This window comes from Carettochelys insculpta, chromosome 11, assembly GCF_033958435.1.
Source record: "Carettochelys insculpta isolate YL-2023 chromosome 11, ASM3395843v1, whole genome shotgun sequence".
NCBI lineage: Eukaryota > Metazoa > Chordata > Testudines > Carettochelyidae > Carettochelys > Carettochelys insculpta.
The window spans coordinates 27180280-27199732 of NC_134147.1; the positions used below are offsets into that span (position 1 = coordinate 27180280).

General features: G+C 44.0%; 1 protein-coding gene across 7 annotated transcripts in view; it reads left to right on the forward strand.

Moving 5' to 3' along the window:
- The first annotated feature begins 11518 nt into the window (after positions 1-11518).
- MGLL (monoglyceride lipase) overlaps positions 11519-19453 on the forward strand; it is a 243289-nt gene continuing 235354 nt past the window's right edge. For 5 of the 7 annotated variants that reach the window (XR_012646967.1, XR_012646969.1, XR_012646970.1 and 2 more), the window contains exons 1-2: positions 12241-12570; positions 13132-13270. Coding sequence is in view for 3 of the 7 variants with exons in the window: in XM_075005274.1 (XP_074861375.1) it covers positions 12561-12570; positions 13132-13270 (149 nt within the window). In the remaining 4 variants the exon portion in view is untranslated. Of the gene's footprint in view, positions 11652-12240; positions 12571-13131; positions 13271-19453 lie in introns of those variants that run through there. The other 2 variants (XM_075005275.1, XM_075005276.1) reach the window with 2 other exon arrangements.

The following is a 19453-nucleotide window of genomic DNA, read 5'->3' on the forward strand; positions in this document are numbered from 1 at the left end:
AGAAATCTCTCCTGCCAGGATGTAAATTGCAAAGTGTATGGTAGGCAGGGAGTCCTGAGCAGAGCACCGTAGGCAGCAGGCATGTTGACTTGGGCAGATATCACTGCATTGGCTATATTTGAGTCACATCTCAAATGCGCACCACACAATCAGAAAGCTTAGATTCTCGGATAATCACACGAATCCAGCAGCTAGGGTCTTAGGCAGGGATTTATGGTGTCAATATGTTAATCTGGCCTAGAAAATATGTGCGCTATAGACCCTTCACACTCTTCACAGCTTGGGAAGGACTGAGCTCTTCCAGTGCTCCCAGCTTACAGGCTCAGCTCCCAGCGACTGCCATTCACCTTTTTGTGTCCTGCTCAATCCCCTACTCCCAACCCTGCCAGCATAGAATGGATGCAGCTTTATTCTGCTTCCATGTGCTGCTGCTAGGAGCTGTGTGCTGTCACTACAAGAACCCTAAACATCCAACCCATAGAAAACAACCTTCTCCCTTTCCCCTAGGTTTCCATAAAAATGTTACTACATCTCTAGAGTAGATTCAGCAAATCAACAAATTAAATTAATTATCATTGCCAGAGAACAGAGGGTCTCCTGCCCCAGAACTGATGAGTACTGTTACAGAATTTAGATCTAATGTGCACTGGAGAACAGAGAGTCCTATCCATGGAACATCAGTATGAATTCACATGGATGTGTGCCACCCCTGAAGCAACTACAGATACTCTGAGACCAAGCCACTTACAAAGCCACCTTTAGCTGTACGAGAAGAGTAATAAGAGATTACATCCAAGATCTGATATTTATTACTGGCATTCTTTGAGCTCACACATTCAGTAACAATAGAAGTGATTACTGGCACATAATTAATAAAATCTGCTCATTAAAGAAGGCAGTAGAGGCCTGAAGAGGTTTAATATCTTCCTTACTTGAAAGTCCACCTACAAGGAAGAATGCTGAGATTTCTGGGAACAGAACTGTAGATTGTTTTAAAACTCAGTACAGTCACTCCAATACTGGGAATGACCTAGTTGGTCTATAGACTCTACCACAGTATAAAATTATTTAATCATCATCATCACACTAGAAAGCAATGCATCTGGTAAGAAATGTTTGCTTGATCAGGCCCTAACCCAGTATCCCAAAGCATCAAAACAGAAAAGCAGTTCAGTAGCACTTTAAAGACTAACAAAATAATTTATCCGGTGATGAGCTTTCGTGGGGCAGACCCACTTCTTCAGATCAAGTGGGTCTGTCTCACAAAAGCTCACCACCGAATAAATTATTTTGTTAGTCTTTAAAGTGCTACCGAACTGCTTCTTTGTTTTGATAGTATATAGATTAGCACGGCTATCTCTCTATTACCATCAAAGCATCATATCTGAATGTTCCTTCTTTTTTCTACACTATGATGCTTACTTTTCCTTTCACACCCGTTTCACACTGGCGTAATGCTTTTGTCTGCAGTACCATCACTCCTGATTTACACTGTGGTAAACAGGAACAGACTCAGGCCCACAGTGAAATCATTAATGCAGCTGTTTTGCTGAACCAGCTTCATGCATGGGAATGTATCCAGTCAGCTGTGGGTAACAAAACCCAGTAATAGAGATTTTAAAGATTTCATACATTTATGTTTAATGTTGCAGAGTTACTTTTCCTATATAATCTGTTATGCAGATGTCAGCAAATAATTACTGCACATAAATCAAAGAAAATTCACATCTTAACACAGCCGAATATTGGTACCTGTAAGTGAATTAAGCAAGGAAACCAAATATGAATGCAAGAAAATCTAGCGAGATATCCGATCATATTCCCATGGCTGGAATTTACACACGTTTTTATAGGTAAGACATAACGCTTGACAAGCTAGCCAGATACATTGGATATTAGTGACCCATAAATACATGGTGAGGACCAAGACTATAAACAAGGTATCATTTTTAGACACACAAGAGTGGCTGGTAATTGTACTCACAGTTCTTTGGCTAGATATAAGAAGAGCTACATTTAACCCCAGCCACACTAACAGGAGTTTCATCTAGTTAACCCAGGAATTAGATGTGGATTGTGACAAACTTTATTATTATAGCATGCATATATGCTAGGGCAGTCAATTAATGCATGTTAATGCCTCAATCAACTCAGGGCAGACGTAATGTGTTAAAACAATGAACGCACATTAATCTCAGGAGTGTTAATTGACAGCCCTACTTTAAAGTGTGCCAACTGAGGGGGTTCATGCCCCAGCTGACCACCAGCCTCAGGGCTGCTGGCATTCCTCTGGCCTGGTCTGGGTCCCTGAGGCTGGAAATGCCAATGGGGCTCCAAGCCCTGGGACTGATGGGTTCCCCGGGCCCCACCTGGGTCCCCACAGCTGCAGTGTTGCTGGTAAGGCTCCACGTCCAGCTGGCTCCCAGCCATGAGGCTGGCCTGGCAAGGCTCCCCAGGTTCAGGGCAAGGTCTCGCCTGTAAGTCTCACCGGTAGCCTCACAGCCATGGGACCTGGTTGGGGCCAGGGGAACTTTGACAACCCAGTGCTTAATCATGATTGATTTTTTTTTAAATTTTTAATTTTTTTAATTGCTTGAGAGCCCTAATAAAAGCCTTTCAAACTGAAGGATCTCCAAGCATACAAGGAACTAAATGGCCTTGATCATTCACATGTTCATGCACTTGTAAGGCCAACACACCCGGGTTGTCGGTAGGAGGGAATGAACCTGCAACCTTAGGGGCTAAAGCCCTGTGTGCTATCACATGAACTAAAAGCCACCTGACTCTCAGCCAAGGAATGTAGCACAGAGACTTCATTCTCCTTTGTCAGTGGTCTCAGTGCCTCTGGGGTTACACACAAATGGAACTACTCACAGGTGTAATGTTCCTCAGGATTGCCTGATTTGGCTCTGCTTATAGGCATTATTTCACTGGTACTATTACTGCTGAAATGCATCAGCTCTTGTGAGGGAAGGTAGCAGCTGTTTAACAGCACACAGTAACAAACAGAAAATCAAACTGAAGGAAGAATTAGAGGCAGCCATGGCAGGGGGCATTCTTTACAGCACCCGCTTGTGGCCTTGGGTGGCCCTGAAGGAACCTCACCCTCAATCCCTACTAATTAAGTGGTTCTCAACCTTTCCTGATGACACTACCTCTTTCAGGAGTCTGATTTGTCTTGGGTACCCCAAGTCCGATCACACTTTAAACATCAGGCTTTGGCATCAGCCCTGCACAGTGGGGCTCAGGCTTTGACTTCCTGCCTTAGGCCCCAGTGAGTCTAACACCTGCTGTGGCAACCCTGTTAAAATGAATTCGCCCACCATTGGAGAACTATTGTCGGTAGGACATTTTAGTTTGTACTGACTTCACCAGCACAGGCAACATATAGGGGGCATAAACAGGCATATGTCCCCACCCCCAATGCCAGGAGCCAGCCATCAGCTCGTGGGGCCAGAGTCTCTGCATAGTCTGGGGGACTAGGAGTGGGTCTGTTGCCTACGGCAGGGATCTGCCCCCTACCTCCACACTCACTGGCAGCAGTGGGGGAAGCAGAGCAATGTGTCCTCAGCTCATTCAGGGGCAGGACCACCCCTGCTCTCACCGGCAGGAAGTGGAGCTATGTGGCTGCGGGAATAAAGCAAGCGGGGGCCATGTTGCTCAGCTCCTCCCACCCCACCCCACCCCACCCCACCCCGCCATCACTGCTGGTGAGTGCAGGGAGGCTGGACCCCAGCTAGTCCCTGAGGGAAGGAGTTGGGTGAAGAGATGGAGTAAAGGCAAGGAGAAGGAGGGAGAGAGCAGAGCAGGAGTGAGGAGGGGGCAAAGCAGGTGTAGAATTAGCAAGGGAAGCAGGGGTGGGGAGAGACAGGTCAAGGGGCTTTAGGGTTGTTGTCCTGATCTTTCCCCAGGCTGGGGCGGCAGTCATGTGGCCCCTCACGTCACCTCCGACCAGTTGCCCTGTTCACTAGTGCATTTTACATAGTCCATTATGAATTGAGTTCCCCTAGAAGATGCCTGCGTGCTCCCAGTGGTACTTGTACCCCTGATAGAGAAACATCGACATAATAAATCCCAGTCAAGCATTTAATACAACAGAGTGTGGGCCACACACAGCTTGTCCTCAGTCTACATGGGCCAGGACAGGGGACAACCTGTGGTTTAAGGGCCACATACAGCTCATCAAGGTTCAATGTGCAGCCCTCAAGACTTTTTGTTTACTGTTACTCTCAGGGTTGCCAGACTCAACTGGTTTCTAGCCATGTCATTTTTTTCATACCACTATTACTAAAGAGACATTCACGTAAATGAAGGGCCTGTGAAGTGAGGTGCCTGCTGATCACACACCAAATGGATGGTGAGAGCCATGCATTCCCTCTGCATCCAGTCAAACTGCTGCTATGGCTCAAGCAGCACACCCTGCAAATTCTCGGTACACAAGTGCACTTTGCAAAATTCCACCATCCTGGGAGACCATTTTGTTATTACTGTCTTGCGATCCATTAAAATGAAAGAGGGCCACTCGCGCAGTCCTCTCACTAGCCTAGGCTGCCCACTGCTGCTCTGTTGTGATGATTTTCAGTCATTCATAAGATAAAATCCTTATTAGTAACTATGATAAAATAGCAGATCAGTGTTTACATGCCTATGAAAGACAGTACCACAGAATCAGCCTTCCAACACTTAAAAATTACAAACCAGCAAGGATGCTTAACATTTCAAGTACAAATTACAGTCTAAAACAACACAGCTGCCACTTTGAAAACTGCTCTGAAAGCACCAAGGTTGGTTGCATTTGAGAAGCAATAGCATCATTTGTCCAAAAAATAAAATAACAAAAAAGAAGAAGCAAAAGCAGAAGTGGTTTTAACATTTGGGTTGCCAAGGCAGAAACAAACACTGCAGACACATTTTTGCCCTTATGGGGATTCATCAAGGTTGTGCTGTGCAGCTGTTGTCTTAGTAAAAGAAAGTATCAGCCCTTGACTAAGAGAAGCTGAAAGATAATTACGTTATGATGAGCTGAGAAACATGCAAAGAAAAACTGGAATGCAAAACATGATGGATGATCCTTTGTCAACTGGCAAAGCTGCAAGAGAACCAAGCTGCACAACACCTCTTCTTCATTTAGGGCTTCCAGTTTGGCTCCCAGACTAAAGCACCACTTCATCCACCACAGAATTGCCATGTCTTTTTGGTCCTGACACAATTGTGCCAGGTTTGTAAAGTGGATTATGTAGCCATTTTCAATAAAATGAGAAAAGACTAGGTAGGCACTTTTGAAATACAGTATAAGGTTATACAAGAGATGCAAGAGAATTTAGCATGTTATATGCTTATTTGGATACATTTTAAAGTTCAAACATTAGACTTTTTTCCTCAAAGGCATCTTTTGTAACATACTATGCAGTAAAAAAAATTCTGTTTTTACTGTTATGATTGAAATCTTAACAGCATCCTAATATGGCTATATGAAACCTCCCCATAATAGCATAGAAAATACCATTTCAGAGCACATAATCTCTCCTAATAATGCTGGGAACAGGATTTCCCTTCAAGTGCTTCAGTAGCACCATGGAAATTCACTTCTCACAATGTGAGTGAATCATGCAGGACAAACAGGCTAATTATATAACAGGATGCTTCTGTTTAGAAACAAATATTGGTAATGAGGACAAAAAGGGGAATACTGAAAAAGCACATGACAAAGGAAGGTTGTTAAAATATAGTCTTCAAAATACCCTTATGTGTCCTGGATAAAGAGGAGCTATTACTGTGCCCTCTACTGTTCATGTATTGCAGTATTTACCTCCAGAAATCTCTGAGCATAACAGGCATGATACTTAAGGCTTGTCTACCTGGAAAAACTGATTGGCATAGCTATGACAAAATAAGTACAGGTTGAACCTCGATAGCCTAGCACTCTCAGGACTTGACCTGTGCTGAACCAGAGAATGAACCAAGCCACAGGAGGTCAATGTTGTCTAGCAACATTATGAACATGTCTGCTGCTTACTGGGCTCTTAGAAGACATGGTGGGGTAAATTACAGCTAAATAACAGCTCAGAACAGTGAAAGCCAGGTCTAGTGGCTGTAAACAAACTTTATGGAACTGTGGGAAACTTGGCCACACCCATGATAAGTGGACATCCAGCTAAATAAAATCATGCCGGACCACAGAGGTTTCCAGACCAGAGAGTTCAGGACAAAAGAGGTTCACCCTGCATGCCACAATACAGGTTGGACCCCTCTAATCCAAAACTCTGTCGTCCGGCAAACTCCATAATCCAGAATGATTTTAGTTTGCCAGACAACTACTTATCATAGGTGTGGCCAAGTTTCCCACGGTCCCATAAAGTTTGTTTACAGCCACTAGTCCTGGCTCTCATTGTTCTATACTGTCATTTACCTGTCATTTACCCCACCATGTCTTCTAAGAGCCCAGTAAGCAGTGGAAGTAATGTGCTAGAAAATATTGATCTCCTGTCATCCAGCAAATTATCTCATCCAGCACCAGTCAGGCCCCAAGGATGCCAGACAAGACAGGTTCATCCTGTAGCTATTCCAGAATATCTTACTGTGTGGACACTGTATTCCAGAATAAAAGTGACTATTTCAGGAGAATTACTCCTCCCACAAATTCTTTTTATTCTGGTACAGAGAGTCAACATAAAGGGGTGATTCTGATACAATTAAACTATACAGCCGCGTCTACACTAGCAAGTCCTTTTGGAAAATCAGGCCCTCTTCTGAAAGAACAAATGCAGTATCTACACACAAAATGGGCTCTTTTGAATTCCTTTCAAAAGAACACAGCACTTCTTCCAGAGGCCCTCTTCCTCTTCCAAATGAGAAAGAGTGCCTTTTTCCAAAAGATTCTTTCAGAAAAAAGCATGTGTAGATGCGCCAGGGGCCCTTTGTTCAAAAGAGCAGTCCTCATGGTGCTGGATTTTTCGATCCCTGGCTCGTTCTTTCAAAAGAGTGAGGGTTGTGTGGATGCTCTCTTTCGAAAAAGCAGATTGCTCTTTTGATCCTCCTTTTTGTGTGTGGATGTGCTCTTTCAAAAGAAGAGCTTCTGGAAGAGATCTTCCGAAAGATTATCTTTCGCAAGATCACTGTAGTATAGACATGGCCTACAGGAATTGTTATTTTGGATTAGCTGGTCAGTTTCTGTGAGGTAGACAGTGCCTTGCAGTGAAGTTTTAGCCTTTAGCTTTGAATTGTCTTTGAAAGGTGCATGCTTGCTGTTTGCACAATGCTTCTGATTCTCAGTGGGAATATTCTTCTGTGGGTTTTAACATTTATTGTGTCTTTCATTAAAACTGCCAGCTCTCGAATTAGAACAATACGTAGGAGGGGGGCCACCTTTTAAACATTAATGAAATAGACTGAAACTTACATTCAAGCAGTGTATTTATAAACACAAGATTTTTTTAATTGTGTATTTAGGAAGACTTAGGGCCTGCTCACCTCACTCAGTCTTATTTGAAGTTAGAGCCTATATGTACATTATAAATGCTATGGCAACAGCACTGGAGCTCGGCTGCAGTAGTGGTTTTAACGTAGACATTGACAGAAAATGTTTTACCATTGATATAGTTAAACTAGCTCTCCAAGAGGCACCAACTAGGTTGACAGAAGAATCTTCCCATCCACCTAGCTGCATCTACACCAACCTAACTATAGTGCTGAGGGTGCAAAACTTTTCTGTACAGCCCTAAGCAATGTAATTAGATTGATCTAATTTTTAGGTGTAGACTAAGCCACAGTTTTGTTGTTGGCTTCAGTGGGAGCAGGATCATACCTTTGGCAAAAAGAATCTTATTTGCTGCAAATAACTAGGGACTCATGAATATTACTCATCTTATTTTATTTAATGAGAATACTTTGCACTTGTGTCCAGAGTCTGAAAGTGCTTTAAATATTAATTAGTAGTAAAACAAAGAGAGACAAAGTGACTTGCCTCAACTCAGGCAGCAAGTCAATGGAAGAGCCTGGAAACAGGTTTTTTGGTTCCAAGGTCTTTGCTCCTTTTAAAGTAAACCTAAGTTTGAACTGGTGCATGGGCCCAAAGGATAGCTGTCCATACTGAAGTTTTGAGGCCATCTTTAAGCATGAACTTGATCAACAGGGAGATTATAATTATTATTTTTTTCCTCAACCCAGTTTGCATGGCACCAAGTCTGTGTTTTTAATGAATGTGGCAAGGAGTTAAAGTACATATTTTAGGATCAAACAAAATGTGTGTTTCTTATCCGGTAATACTGTACTAATAGGCAAGCTTAAATAGCAAGCACAAAAGAAGTAAAGCTTGGAAACTAAACTCTGAATAGGGAGGAATAAAGAATTGTCCCAAGAGAATAGCAAAACTAAAATCATTATTGCCAATAATAATTGCTGGCATTTGCTGCTTGATCATTTGCTTTTCTCTTGTATTTTAATTTTTTTCCTCATGTCCCATCTCTTTGTATTCCCTATGCACTCTTGATTACACCTGTTGCTTTCATCCACTCTCTGTGTATTGTAATCTACGGTGTATTTTATCTTTATTGTTAATGTTTTCATATCCAGATACTCCTTAGTTATGTTCTCATTCTGCTTGCTGACCATCAATCATCATCAGTGAAGGTGGCAGTTTTATGATCCTATTGAGCAGAATTGCAAATGGTTTAGCAACATCTCCAATTAAATCCACTTATCAATTCAAACTACTTTTTTGCAATTAATGAGGATGTTATAGTCAACGAGAACAGAAGGATCTTATAAAATCACTTTACCTGCTCATGCTAACAGGGAATAGTCCATTAGAAGGTCATTCCATGACTTGCAAGTCTAATGGCAAAGAGAACCTTACATCCATCTCTGCTGCTGCTTTATTCTGTCAGCCTTCCACGCAGTCTTTCCTCTATCCGTCCTTCTAATGTCTTTCAGACCTCCCATCCCTTCCCCTCCACTATCCATACTTCATCTATATGTGATGTTTTTTTTCTTTCCAGTGCTGGAGTCTCTGTCTGTTATTTGCCCTATTTTCAGGCAAGTCTCTGCCGCCAAATTTTACGTACATCTCTAGGTACTTACATACTATAACTGACGACAAAAGAACTGCTTGCTTCCGATAGCATGCAGGGTTTGGCCCTTCCTTCTTATACTAAACAACTTTTCTGGACGCACCTCATAAATCCAAGCTGCTCTCAAGTTAATATAAAGATGTCAGTGAGTCTAGTTCTATTTTTATAAGAATTTGATTTGATTTAAAACATATTTCCAAATTATGTGTCACTCCCTAGATTAGAGAAAGCAAATGATGTTACCATCTGGCAATTGCTGCACTCTCATGGCTCCTTTTGTCTTCTCACTGGAGACTAGACTTCAATAATTGCTGAGCTGGATCCTTATATGTTGTGTTGATCTCAAACAGGTGAATCCCTACGTCCCACGCCACCCAATTTTCCCAGGAATATTTTTTTTATTCAGGACTCAAAAGCCATGAGGAATACCAGACAGTCAGGTGTTTGTTCATTTCTGCAGTTACATCATGAGTCAGAAAGTGCAAAACCGAATTTTCCCAAAATGCCCCCAGAGGGCCTGATCCTGCATTCCTTGCACACTGCATTCCCAGTGAAGTAGTGGGAATGTGAGGGACTGTAGTATTGGGCCTGTAGTACTGTTGAACTAAATGTCAACTGATCAGATGGTAGCCACATATATAATTTACACTTAAAGCACCGTGTAACCCATAGTGTTTTATATACATAAGATTACTTCACCCACCAGTGAAGTGGAAAGCAATAGCTGCTTAACAACACACGGCTAGTAAATCATATGCTTTTGAACATACTGTTCTCCGGGCTCTGTGAAGGCCCCCAGGCTCACCTGGAATCCTGCTCATTATAAATGTCCATGGATGGATTTCCACACATTAACATTTCTGGAACTATATAATTTTGCCTTTGCAGTCTGTAATGAACACGCTTCTTTAAAAGATTTAATATAAATGAATAAGGTACAAATATCCCTTTGATTTCCTCTTTAATATGTATATGGTTTGGCTTTGAGATTGTTGTATTAGTAGTTATTGATTTTATGTATTTTTTTTCCCTTTCCTCAGCCTTTGGTCCCAGTTTGGAGCCTGTTTGGGAATGTTGTCTAGGGTTTTGTTTTTTATTTTGTTTTGTTTTAAATATTCTTTATTGCTCTTTTTTCTTAAGCTGTCAGGAGGCTTTTGGACATGCTGTAAATGAGTCTCTAGAAATTAAAGATAAAATGATGCAGCACAAAAGGCCTGAGTGTGCACTCTTGGGGTAGGCAATTCAGAAAGCATTCAAATGCTAAATATGGAGTTTTGCCAGCATTAGAACTAAGGCTCAAGCTCTTAATTCGCTACCTGGACATTTGCCTTTAAACCTGGGAAGCAGTTTTCACTCAAGAGAAATGGATTTTTGTCAGTTTTCCTAAGCCTTCATTATATGCTATAAAGCAGGATTATAATTACAGAGGAGCCAATCAGGTGATGTTGGGTACTGATCTGGACTATAGGCAATATCCATATTACCCACATCCACCTATTTGGGTTTGGATTCAGGGCATCCCAAATGTTGAGAACATTCACCTCCAAGCACTCAGAAATCTCATAAGAACAACCGCACAGCTAAGCTGGGCTGCTTTTAGTTTGGGCTCACACTAGAACCAGAACTACAGGGGTGGGATCAAAGTTGAGGGAATTAAAAAGACCCCTCAGATTCATTCTCTTGTCTGCCCGTGAGGCCCACAGCTCTGGTATGAGCACCCCCTTCTAGCTATGGAGCCTGATTCTCAGTTAGCAGGAAGGGAGAATCTCATCTTCATCAACAACTATGGGCTCAGCGCCCTTTGGTGTCTGATGCCTCCCTCACTATTTCCTTCCATATTTCTCTGTCCAGTGTGGAGTGGCTTAGTTTCTGTAGACTAGCTCTGCACCCACTGCCCAGTCTCTGTGGGGTCTGTCTCTTCTGTTTGAACTGTCAATTATGCAGAATACCAGGGTCTTGATTTTTCATTTGTCGTTCTTCCTGCAAATAAAGCTTTCCCTTTGGTGGTCTCATGGGGGGGTTGGCACTAAGACACTACAATGCTATTCTGAACTGGGGAGCCCTTAGTGATACTTGCCCAGGGGACCTGAGAGGAGGGAGGCGAGCTGGACACCCTGGGGGAAATGCCTCTTTCATGGGCTCTCCCAGGGCTTGCCTAGAAATGAGGGGAGCTCTTATTCATCTGGCACTGACTGCAGGGCACGCAGCAGGAGAGATCAAAGACCGCCCCTTGCCCCCTGCGGGAGACCCTGAGTTCTGGAGTTGCGTCTCCTAGAGCCACCGGGGCCTGGCTGCTGCCGGATACAAGTGCAGAGGGCAGAGCGCCCTGCCTGGGCCTGCATCCTGGCCGTGCCCTGTAGGCTGGTGTGGCGCCGCTGCTCCCGCCTCCTCCCGGGGCTGGCCCCAGTGCGCCTGCCCCCTCGCCCCCTGCCAGCCGGGCTGCTCTCTGCAGCGCCGCTCGGCTCCGCTGTCGCGCTACGATTCAAAGCCTGCAGGAGCCGTCGCGCCTGAGGGGATGGAGCAGGCAGTGAGCGGCTCCCGGGGCAGCTGACTCCGCTAGCACGCCGCGCTTGTGAGCCCCGGGTAACGTCCTTTGCGGAGCTGCCTGGCCATGCACGTGTCGGGGCTGGGGGCGCAGAGGCCACTGGCGGGCGGTGGCGGTGCGCTTCCAACCACGGCAGTCGCTGGGGCATTGCAAACTAGGGGAGTCCCTGCATTGGGAACCAGGGGCGCCTGGTGCATTGCAAACCCCGGGGGATTTTTTTTTTTTTTTTTTGCATTTCCCCAAACCTTGGCGGTGTCAGCCACGTGAATCCTCCCCGAGCCGCTGAAACGTCTCCGGGGTTCTCTCTCGCCGCTCTCGCTCCTGGAGAGAGGCAGCTGGGGTGGGGTTGGGGCTTGTTGTTATTTTTTTCGGGATGTCTTTGCAGCCGGGAGCTGAGTGGAGAGCCCCCCCCTTCCCCCCATGTCCTTGCACAGCGAGTGACAGGAAGGAAGGAAGGAAAGTTTGCAAGCAACCTGCGGCAGCAGTAACTTTCTGCCCCAGTCGCCCAGTGCCGCTGCACAGCTGCCTGTGCTCAAGGTGCCTTTGATGTGTGTGTGCAGCAGCTTCTGGGAACTGGCCGGCCGCTTTCCTGTCCCCTCCCCTCCCCTCCCCTCCTCTCCCGCCGCCACCTCAGCCCACACACGCGATTTGTTTAAGAAAAGTGATGAAATGAACAAGAAGTGATGAATTACGGGACGAGTTTCCCTAAAGAGAGCTCGGAACGAGGCGCCCGGGAGAGCTGATCGCAGCCCGCACAGAAGCGTGCCGGGGCGGAGAGGTCCCCCCGGCTCTTTCTTTTGCAACAGAGAGGAACTGAGCCGGGGCTGGGGTGCTGAAGGTTTGGCGGGGGTGCGAACGAGGCTGAGCGGCGAGATGCAAACGCCTGTATCTGCTTGTGTTTGACTTGCAATGCCGGCTTCTCTCGGGGATGCACACCCTTGCACAGGATGAAAACAGGTTTGCAGCGATTCCTCCTGGATGGCTTTTTCTTTCCGATGTCAGAAAGCAGCATGCTAACCACACGGTGCCACCAGGCTCCTCATCACGGTGTGCCTGCCCTTCCCCGTGCTTTGGAGCCGCTAAGAGAGCTGAATCTTTAATGCAGCTGCCTCCTTGTATCCATAGTGGGGCTTCACAATTTGCACTTGATTGCAGCTAAATATTCTTTTTTCAGAGCCGGTTCCCAAACCGATGTGAAATAAACACAGATGGGAGAAGGGGAGAAAAGCCTTAATGAAGCAGTGTGGTTGGGTGCTTACTCCCTTCCCCACACCCCCCACCCCCAATAATGTGAACATTTTTCTCTCAAAAAAAGCAGTCTCTTCAGATTCAGAGCTGTTGCAAGAAGCAGATGAGAGAGCCCAGTTTGCTGATCTTTGCTGGGTGGGAGAGACATTTCCATTAGTGTCAGTTGCCTTATTGACTCTCTTGAATGTGTGTATTTAGTATACCCCTCTGCCAGCATCTTTTCTGCTCCTCTTTAAAATATGTCCTGTTTTTCTTCCCAACACCTTACAGGTCATTGTTCTAGAATGCCCGAGGACAATTCCCCCAGACGGAGCCCTCAGAATATCCCTTATCAGGACCTTCCTCATATGGTCAATGCAGATGGACAATATCTTTTCTGCAGATATTGGAAACCAGCGGGGACACCAAGGTGAGCACTTTCAAATGATGCATTTTTTTCCCAGTAAGACTCCATTAATGTGTCTTAATTATTATTTAGAGTATATAGAGCATCACTGGTGTACATGGTGCTCTACAGAACCAAAAAAAGGTATATCCCTGCCCCAAAGAGTGTCCATTGATCATCCAACTCCTTACTCACATAAGCAGGCCTTCCATGAATGAGGACTACTTACCTGAGTAATGTTTTGAAAGATTTGCATTTACTTTTATGTCATGATCAGTTGAACAGGGTGATATTTCAGTAACCTTGGAAATAGCATGCGTATGATGCATTTCAGCAGTAGGAGATATTTTTAAACAGAGATCACCAACTTTCAAAAATGTGTGAAATACAGAAGCTTGCATAGCCCAGCCTTTGTCATTATTTTTAGTGCTAATAAATCAAACGCTAGAGATCTGATTCAGCTGTACCAGTGGAGCTATAAATCTCAGTGCAATGACAGGTTTTACATACTATATGTAATTTCCTTCTTCCTAAATTTAAGGCTGGAAATTACTTGGATGGGTCATCCACTTTAAATTGGCTGTGGTTTCGAAGCTGAACTTAGTACTGGCACGTGGACAAATAATCAGATGCAGAAATTTAAGTAATCCCTTATTTATTCATAATCCTTTACTGTAATGGTTTGTGTGTTAGATTAGGGGCTTCTAAAAGCATGAATATGGTATTGTGGTAGAAAATTGCCTGTGTATTTCTGTAGTTATTTATGATCTCATTTCTAGCTGCCGATCGCAGTTACAAGACGCTGGCATTAGCTATACAGATAGCTACATACAAAAATGCATCTGTTGTTCTATTGTTGGGCTTTTCTGCAATCAAAGAGAATATAAGTCCTGTTTATTTTTACATTGCTGGGATAGAAGTCATTGGTGGGAAATGGTTACCTAAGGAACACTGGGAAATTAAAATTTTCTACCCAGCTTTCACATTGCAGTCTCAAGACCAATCAGTGGGCCTTGCTGAGTAGTAACTCTGGATGATGTTACCTAGCTTTCTGCTTCTACTCCTACAATCATTCCCAAGCCACAGGCGTGTTCTGTGGATGACACAAATTCCCTTGAAGTGCCTGTGTGAAAAAACACAGTAAGCTGTCCCGGAGGCAACATCCACTGTTATCCTGTCACCGACCTGGTGAACTTTTCAATCCTGATCCAAAGCCCATTACAGTCAATCACGCTGATGTCAACAGGGTTAGGATCAGGCTGTGACATAACTGTCTTGGCTTAAAATCTCCTGATGAAGTGGGTCTTTGCCCATGAAAGCTTGTGCTCCAAAATATCTGTTAGTCTCTAAGGTGCCACAGGACTTCTTGTTCTTGAAGATACAGACTGACACGGCTATCTCTCTGATACTGGTCCAGGCTGTAATTCAGGCAGTCATTTCTAACCCCACTGCATTTTCGAAAAAACAGGAAACTTTTTGGCAGTGGTTTGTATATAGCCTTGGCATCAGCCTAAAGATCTCCTCTACAGAACAAATTCAGTAGCAAAACAAGCTTCTCTGTGAAACCCGCCTGTCATGTATTATAATGCTAATTAATCATTAACTGCCCACAGTTCCACTCAGTTGTAGAACTGCATTCTCTTTTCATGTTTAATTTCTTAGAAAATTAGTGGGGAGCAGATGAGTCTTTGATCGAGAAATGAAAAGATGATAAAGTGGAAGTTAAAAACTTGGTGTTTTAATTCCTGCATTAGCTCATCTTTACAGGGTTCTATACACCAAGCAGTTAATTGAGAGCGAGGTTGCCCTAGTTTTGTGACAACAAAGTAAACAGGATCAGGGCTGCTCACTTACAAGAACTCTTAAGTATGAGGGCTGGGGTGGGGGAGGAACTATATTTAGCTTTTACTTATTGTGTGTGAGAGAGAGAGAGTGTAAGTAACCCAGTAACAAGTCAATACCTGGATTCTACCTGCCATGAATGCTCTCAGAACCTTTGAAGAAAGAGACAGATGGAAAATACATTTCGCTCTCTTCAAAAGCATCCCAGAGTTTTCTCTTTTATGGGCAGAAGTTTAGTCACTTTCATCCGACTTTAACCATTCAATGAAAATGAGATTGGGAAAGTTCAAGGGAGATTTACCAGCCTATTTTAGTTGTATTGTATTTCAAATACTAATGAGGGCAATTATTGAAATTATTATTTTAGCTACAATAAATGTGGTGTTATTCAACTGCTGACTTGCTTGGGAAGCTTTAATATTAACACGAGCTGCTGTAATGCTCACACAGAACCTTTCATTGATCAAATCCCAGCAAAGGGCTTTAGCTAGCTGTAGGTGTCCAAAGGTTAGCATTGACTTGGGTTCCTCTGGTGGAGAATTTATTATTGTTGGTCTCCTCCCAGGAAAAAGAAACAGGAATTTTTCCAAAGGTAAAATTAAAAAAAAAAAAAAATCAATTGGCTTGGGGCAATGCTCTAAATCAGTGTTTCTTAAAATTTTTGAGACCACGAAATACCAAACAATAATATTTTTATTCAGAACACCTATGAAAATTTTCTTCAAAAAATTGCCGTCAGACAAAAAAACAAATGAACAGCAACATATACAGCAAAAACAAAGTGAAGTCATTTCATCAGGTATCATAGCCGTAAAGAAGTAACGTATCTGGTTTTAATAACAGAAAATGTACACCATCAGTGTATGATATCAGACACTCCTGGCACACTTGCAACTTGGTCACAGAACTCCAGTGGTCTGGAGAACATAGTTAAGAAACACTGCTCTAAATGAAGGCCAGGTACCCTCTGAGACCAGGACCAGGTGATAGCTACTACCTCTTTCAAAGTGTTCAGCTTTTACTTCTAGAAACAAGCATTTTAAGGGGGTGGCGGGGTGTGAAATAACAGCTGCAGTGGATTGAAGGGCTGCAACATTTTATCAAATGATCAGGAAAATGGGACAGAGGCTCTCTTGTTTAGTGCCTGAATGCCTTGGGCCCATACTAGTGCATAGAGAATCTTTGTTACAAAGGGATGTGGCATACCACAAAAGCCAAGGATAGAGAGAGTGAACCCCCATGCTCACAAAAGATCCACAGTCAGGTTTGTTGTTCTGCTGAGAAGAGAGATTTGAATAGTGACCAATGCTCACTGGAAAGCTGTGCACCTGTGTGGCTGCTCAGGAGAGATTCAAATACTGTCCAGCTGATCAGCAAAATCCTCACAGGTAGGTTTTATTTTTACTGGTGGTGCACAGTCACACACTCCTTGGTGCACATAAAATAAATTATTCTGCACATGGATGGACAAAATCCACACATGGATGGAAAATATTAGAAGGAACATTGGTAGTGACCTCATTTGAACTTGCTGGGCAAAGGCATGCAGATGTTCCTGTGGTAACGATGGGGCTTGGGAAGAGAGGGACAACATTTTCCTGTCACATCTGTAGAATGTGGTATATTTCCCAATGGGAAAGCTTTGGTGCAGGTGTTTTCTTCTGCTCATCTCTCAGTGCAAACAGCAAGGCACTGGGACATTTGTGAAACACCTGTAAGTTTTTCAACTTATTGAACCTGTTTTTTTGTAAATGAAGAGGCCAAATTAACACATAATTGAATACGGGGGGAATGGTAGGGACATGCTAGGGTGGCTAGCAAGATTGACTCATTTGTCATAGTGAGACAATGGGCATATTTTATGTGGCATGACATAGGGATGTTAATGATTAACTGGTAAGCCTCACCTTAAATGGAAGAGACTTACTGGTTACAGTTAACTGGTGGGGCCTGGAGTGGCCCCCTGCCTGCTGTCAGCAGGGGGTACTCCAGAGTGGCTGGAGCAGCCTTTGTCTGCGACTGGCCTGAGAGCGCTGCAGGAAGGGACTCTCTAGTCCAGGTCCATGGTGGCAGAGGGCATGACGCAGGCAGAGGCATTCCAGCCCGGCTGGAGCAGCCCTTGTCTGCAGTGGGCCTGGGAGCACTGCAGCTGGAGGGCGCTCCAGGTCGGCTGGAACAGCCCCTGTCTGCAGCAGGGGATTGGAGAGGAGCCGCTCCAGTCCAACTAAGCTGCCCCACCCCCAATTCCCATCCCTTGTTTAATTGGTTAACGGTTAAACTTAACCTTTAACCAGTTAACCAGTTAAATGGAATTTTACATCCCTTGTATGACAATAGTGAAATTTTTTATGTTTAAAGTGCTGGTGTTGTAAACTCACTACAGCCATAGCCAGGGTTAGAATCATATAATCATAGGGTTGGAAGAGACCTCAGGAGGTCATTGAGTCCATCCGCCTACTAAAAGCAAGACCAATCCCAACCAAGGCTTTGTCAAGCTGGGACTTAAAAACCAATAGGGAAGGAGATTCTACCACCTCCCTAGGTAACCATTCCAGAGCTTCACTCATAAGTGCTGGAATAGGGGTGCTGGGGGTATTACAGCACCTCCTGGCTTGAAAGGGATTCCATTATATACAGGGTTTACAGACTGGTTCAATGGCTCTCAGCATCTCCACTATAAAAATTATTCCAGCACCTATGGCCTCACCAGTCTCCTGATGAAATAGTTTTTCCTAATATCCAACCTAGACTTGCCCCACCAGAACTTGCTCCTTGTTTGGTCGTTATTGAGAACAGCCCCTCTCTATCCTTTTTGCAACCCCCACCTTCAGGTAGTTGAAGGCAGCTGTCGAATCCCCCTTCTTTCTTCTCTTCTGAAGACTACATAAGTCCAGCTCCATCAGCCTCTCTTAAATCATGTGCCCCAGCCCCCTAATCATTTTTGTTGCCCTCCACTGGACTCTCTAATGCATCCCCTCATCCTTTCAGTAATGGGGGACCCAGAATTGGATGGAGTACTCCAGATGCGGCCTCACCAGTGCTGAGTAAAGAAGAATAATCACTTCCCTAGATCTGCTGGCAGTGCTCCTACTAATGCACCCCAGTTTGCAATTAGCCTTCTTGGCTACAAGGGCACCTAGTTGGCTCATATCCAGCTTTTCATCCACTGTAATTCCAAGGTTGGGTTGTTTTTTTTTTGCGGAACTGCTGCTTAGCTTGCCAATTCCCACTTCCAGCCTGTGGCAGTGCCTGGGATCCCTCCATCTTAAGTGCAGTACTCTGCACTTGTTCCTTGATGGGGTTCAACCTCATCAGATTTCTTTTGGCCCAATCCTCCAATTTGTCTAGGTCCCCCTGCTCCCTCTTCCTACCCTCCAGAGTTCAGGCTCTTTCTCTAGGATACCCCATCACTTTAGGTAATGCAGCTTCTTAAGGCAGAAGCCAGATGGATGAAATAATTCTTTTATCAGCTTAGAGCTGTCTGTACCTAGGGATAGGTCATCCCCAGTACTCAGGAGTGCATTTTTCACATACCTGAGTGATGTAGGTGGGTCCATTTAACTTTCTAGTGTGGCCTGGCCTCAGATTCCCAATCAGCAGAATGGAAATAGTAATCTGACAAGCCTCCTATCTAGCTGCTTATATGGCTCTCACGAAGCACACCCACCTTTGGAAGTGGCTTGAGATTCACACCTGAAAAAATTAAATTAAATGGTTAAATTAAAGTAAAATAGCAGTTTTTAAAAACCAACTGTTATTTTTGCATCTAATGTTTCTGTAGCTTTCATGCTTTGTAAAATCCCTTTAATTCTTTCCAGCTCAACAGCAGCAAAGGACCAACCCAATGTTAAAGTAAATCCATCTCCCTCATGGCCCCTACCCTGGGGTGTAGAAATCCAAGCAGGTTTTGTTTTGAACAGAGCCGTAAATCAGTACATATTGCTTGCTGATTTTGGCACTTCATTACCAGAATTTCTGTAGCGTTTTCAGAGAAGCAGCACAGTTCACAGCATGAGTAAGTAATACGGGTTAATGAAAATTCCAGGAACGTACAAAATTAATAAATAAGCAATCAACCAAAGCAAAAAAAAAAAGGGGGGTGGGTGGGCAGGGAATGGGGGAAAGGGTGAGTAGATCCCCCATACTGAAGAAGAAGTAGTAACAGAGAGTAAGCCGTGCTAGTCTATACACTATCAAAACAAAAAGCAGTCAAGTAGCACTTTAAAGACTAGCAAAATAGTTTATTAGGTGAGCTTTCGTGGGACAGACCCACTTCTTCAGACCATATCCAGACCAGAACAGACTCAATATTTAAGACATAGAGAACCAAAACCAGTAAGCAAGGAGGACAAATCAGAAAAAGAT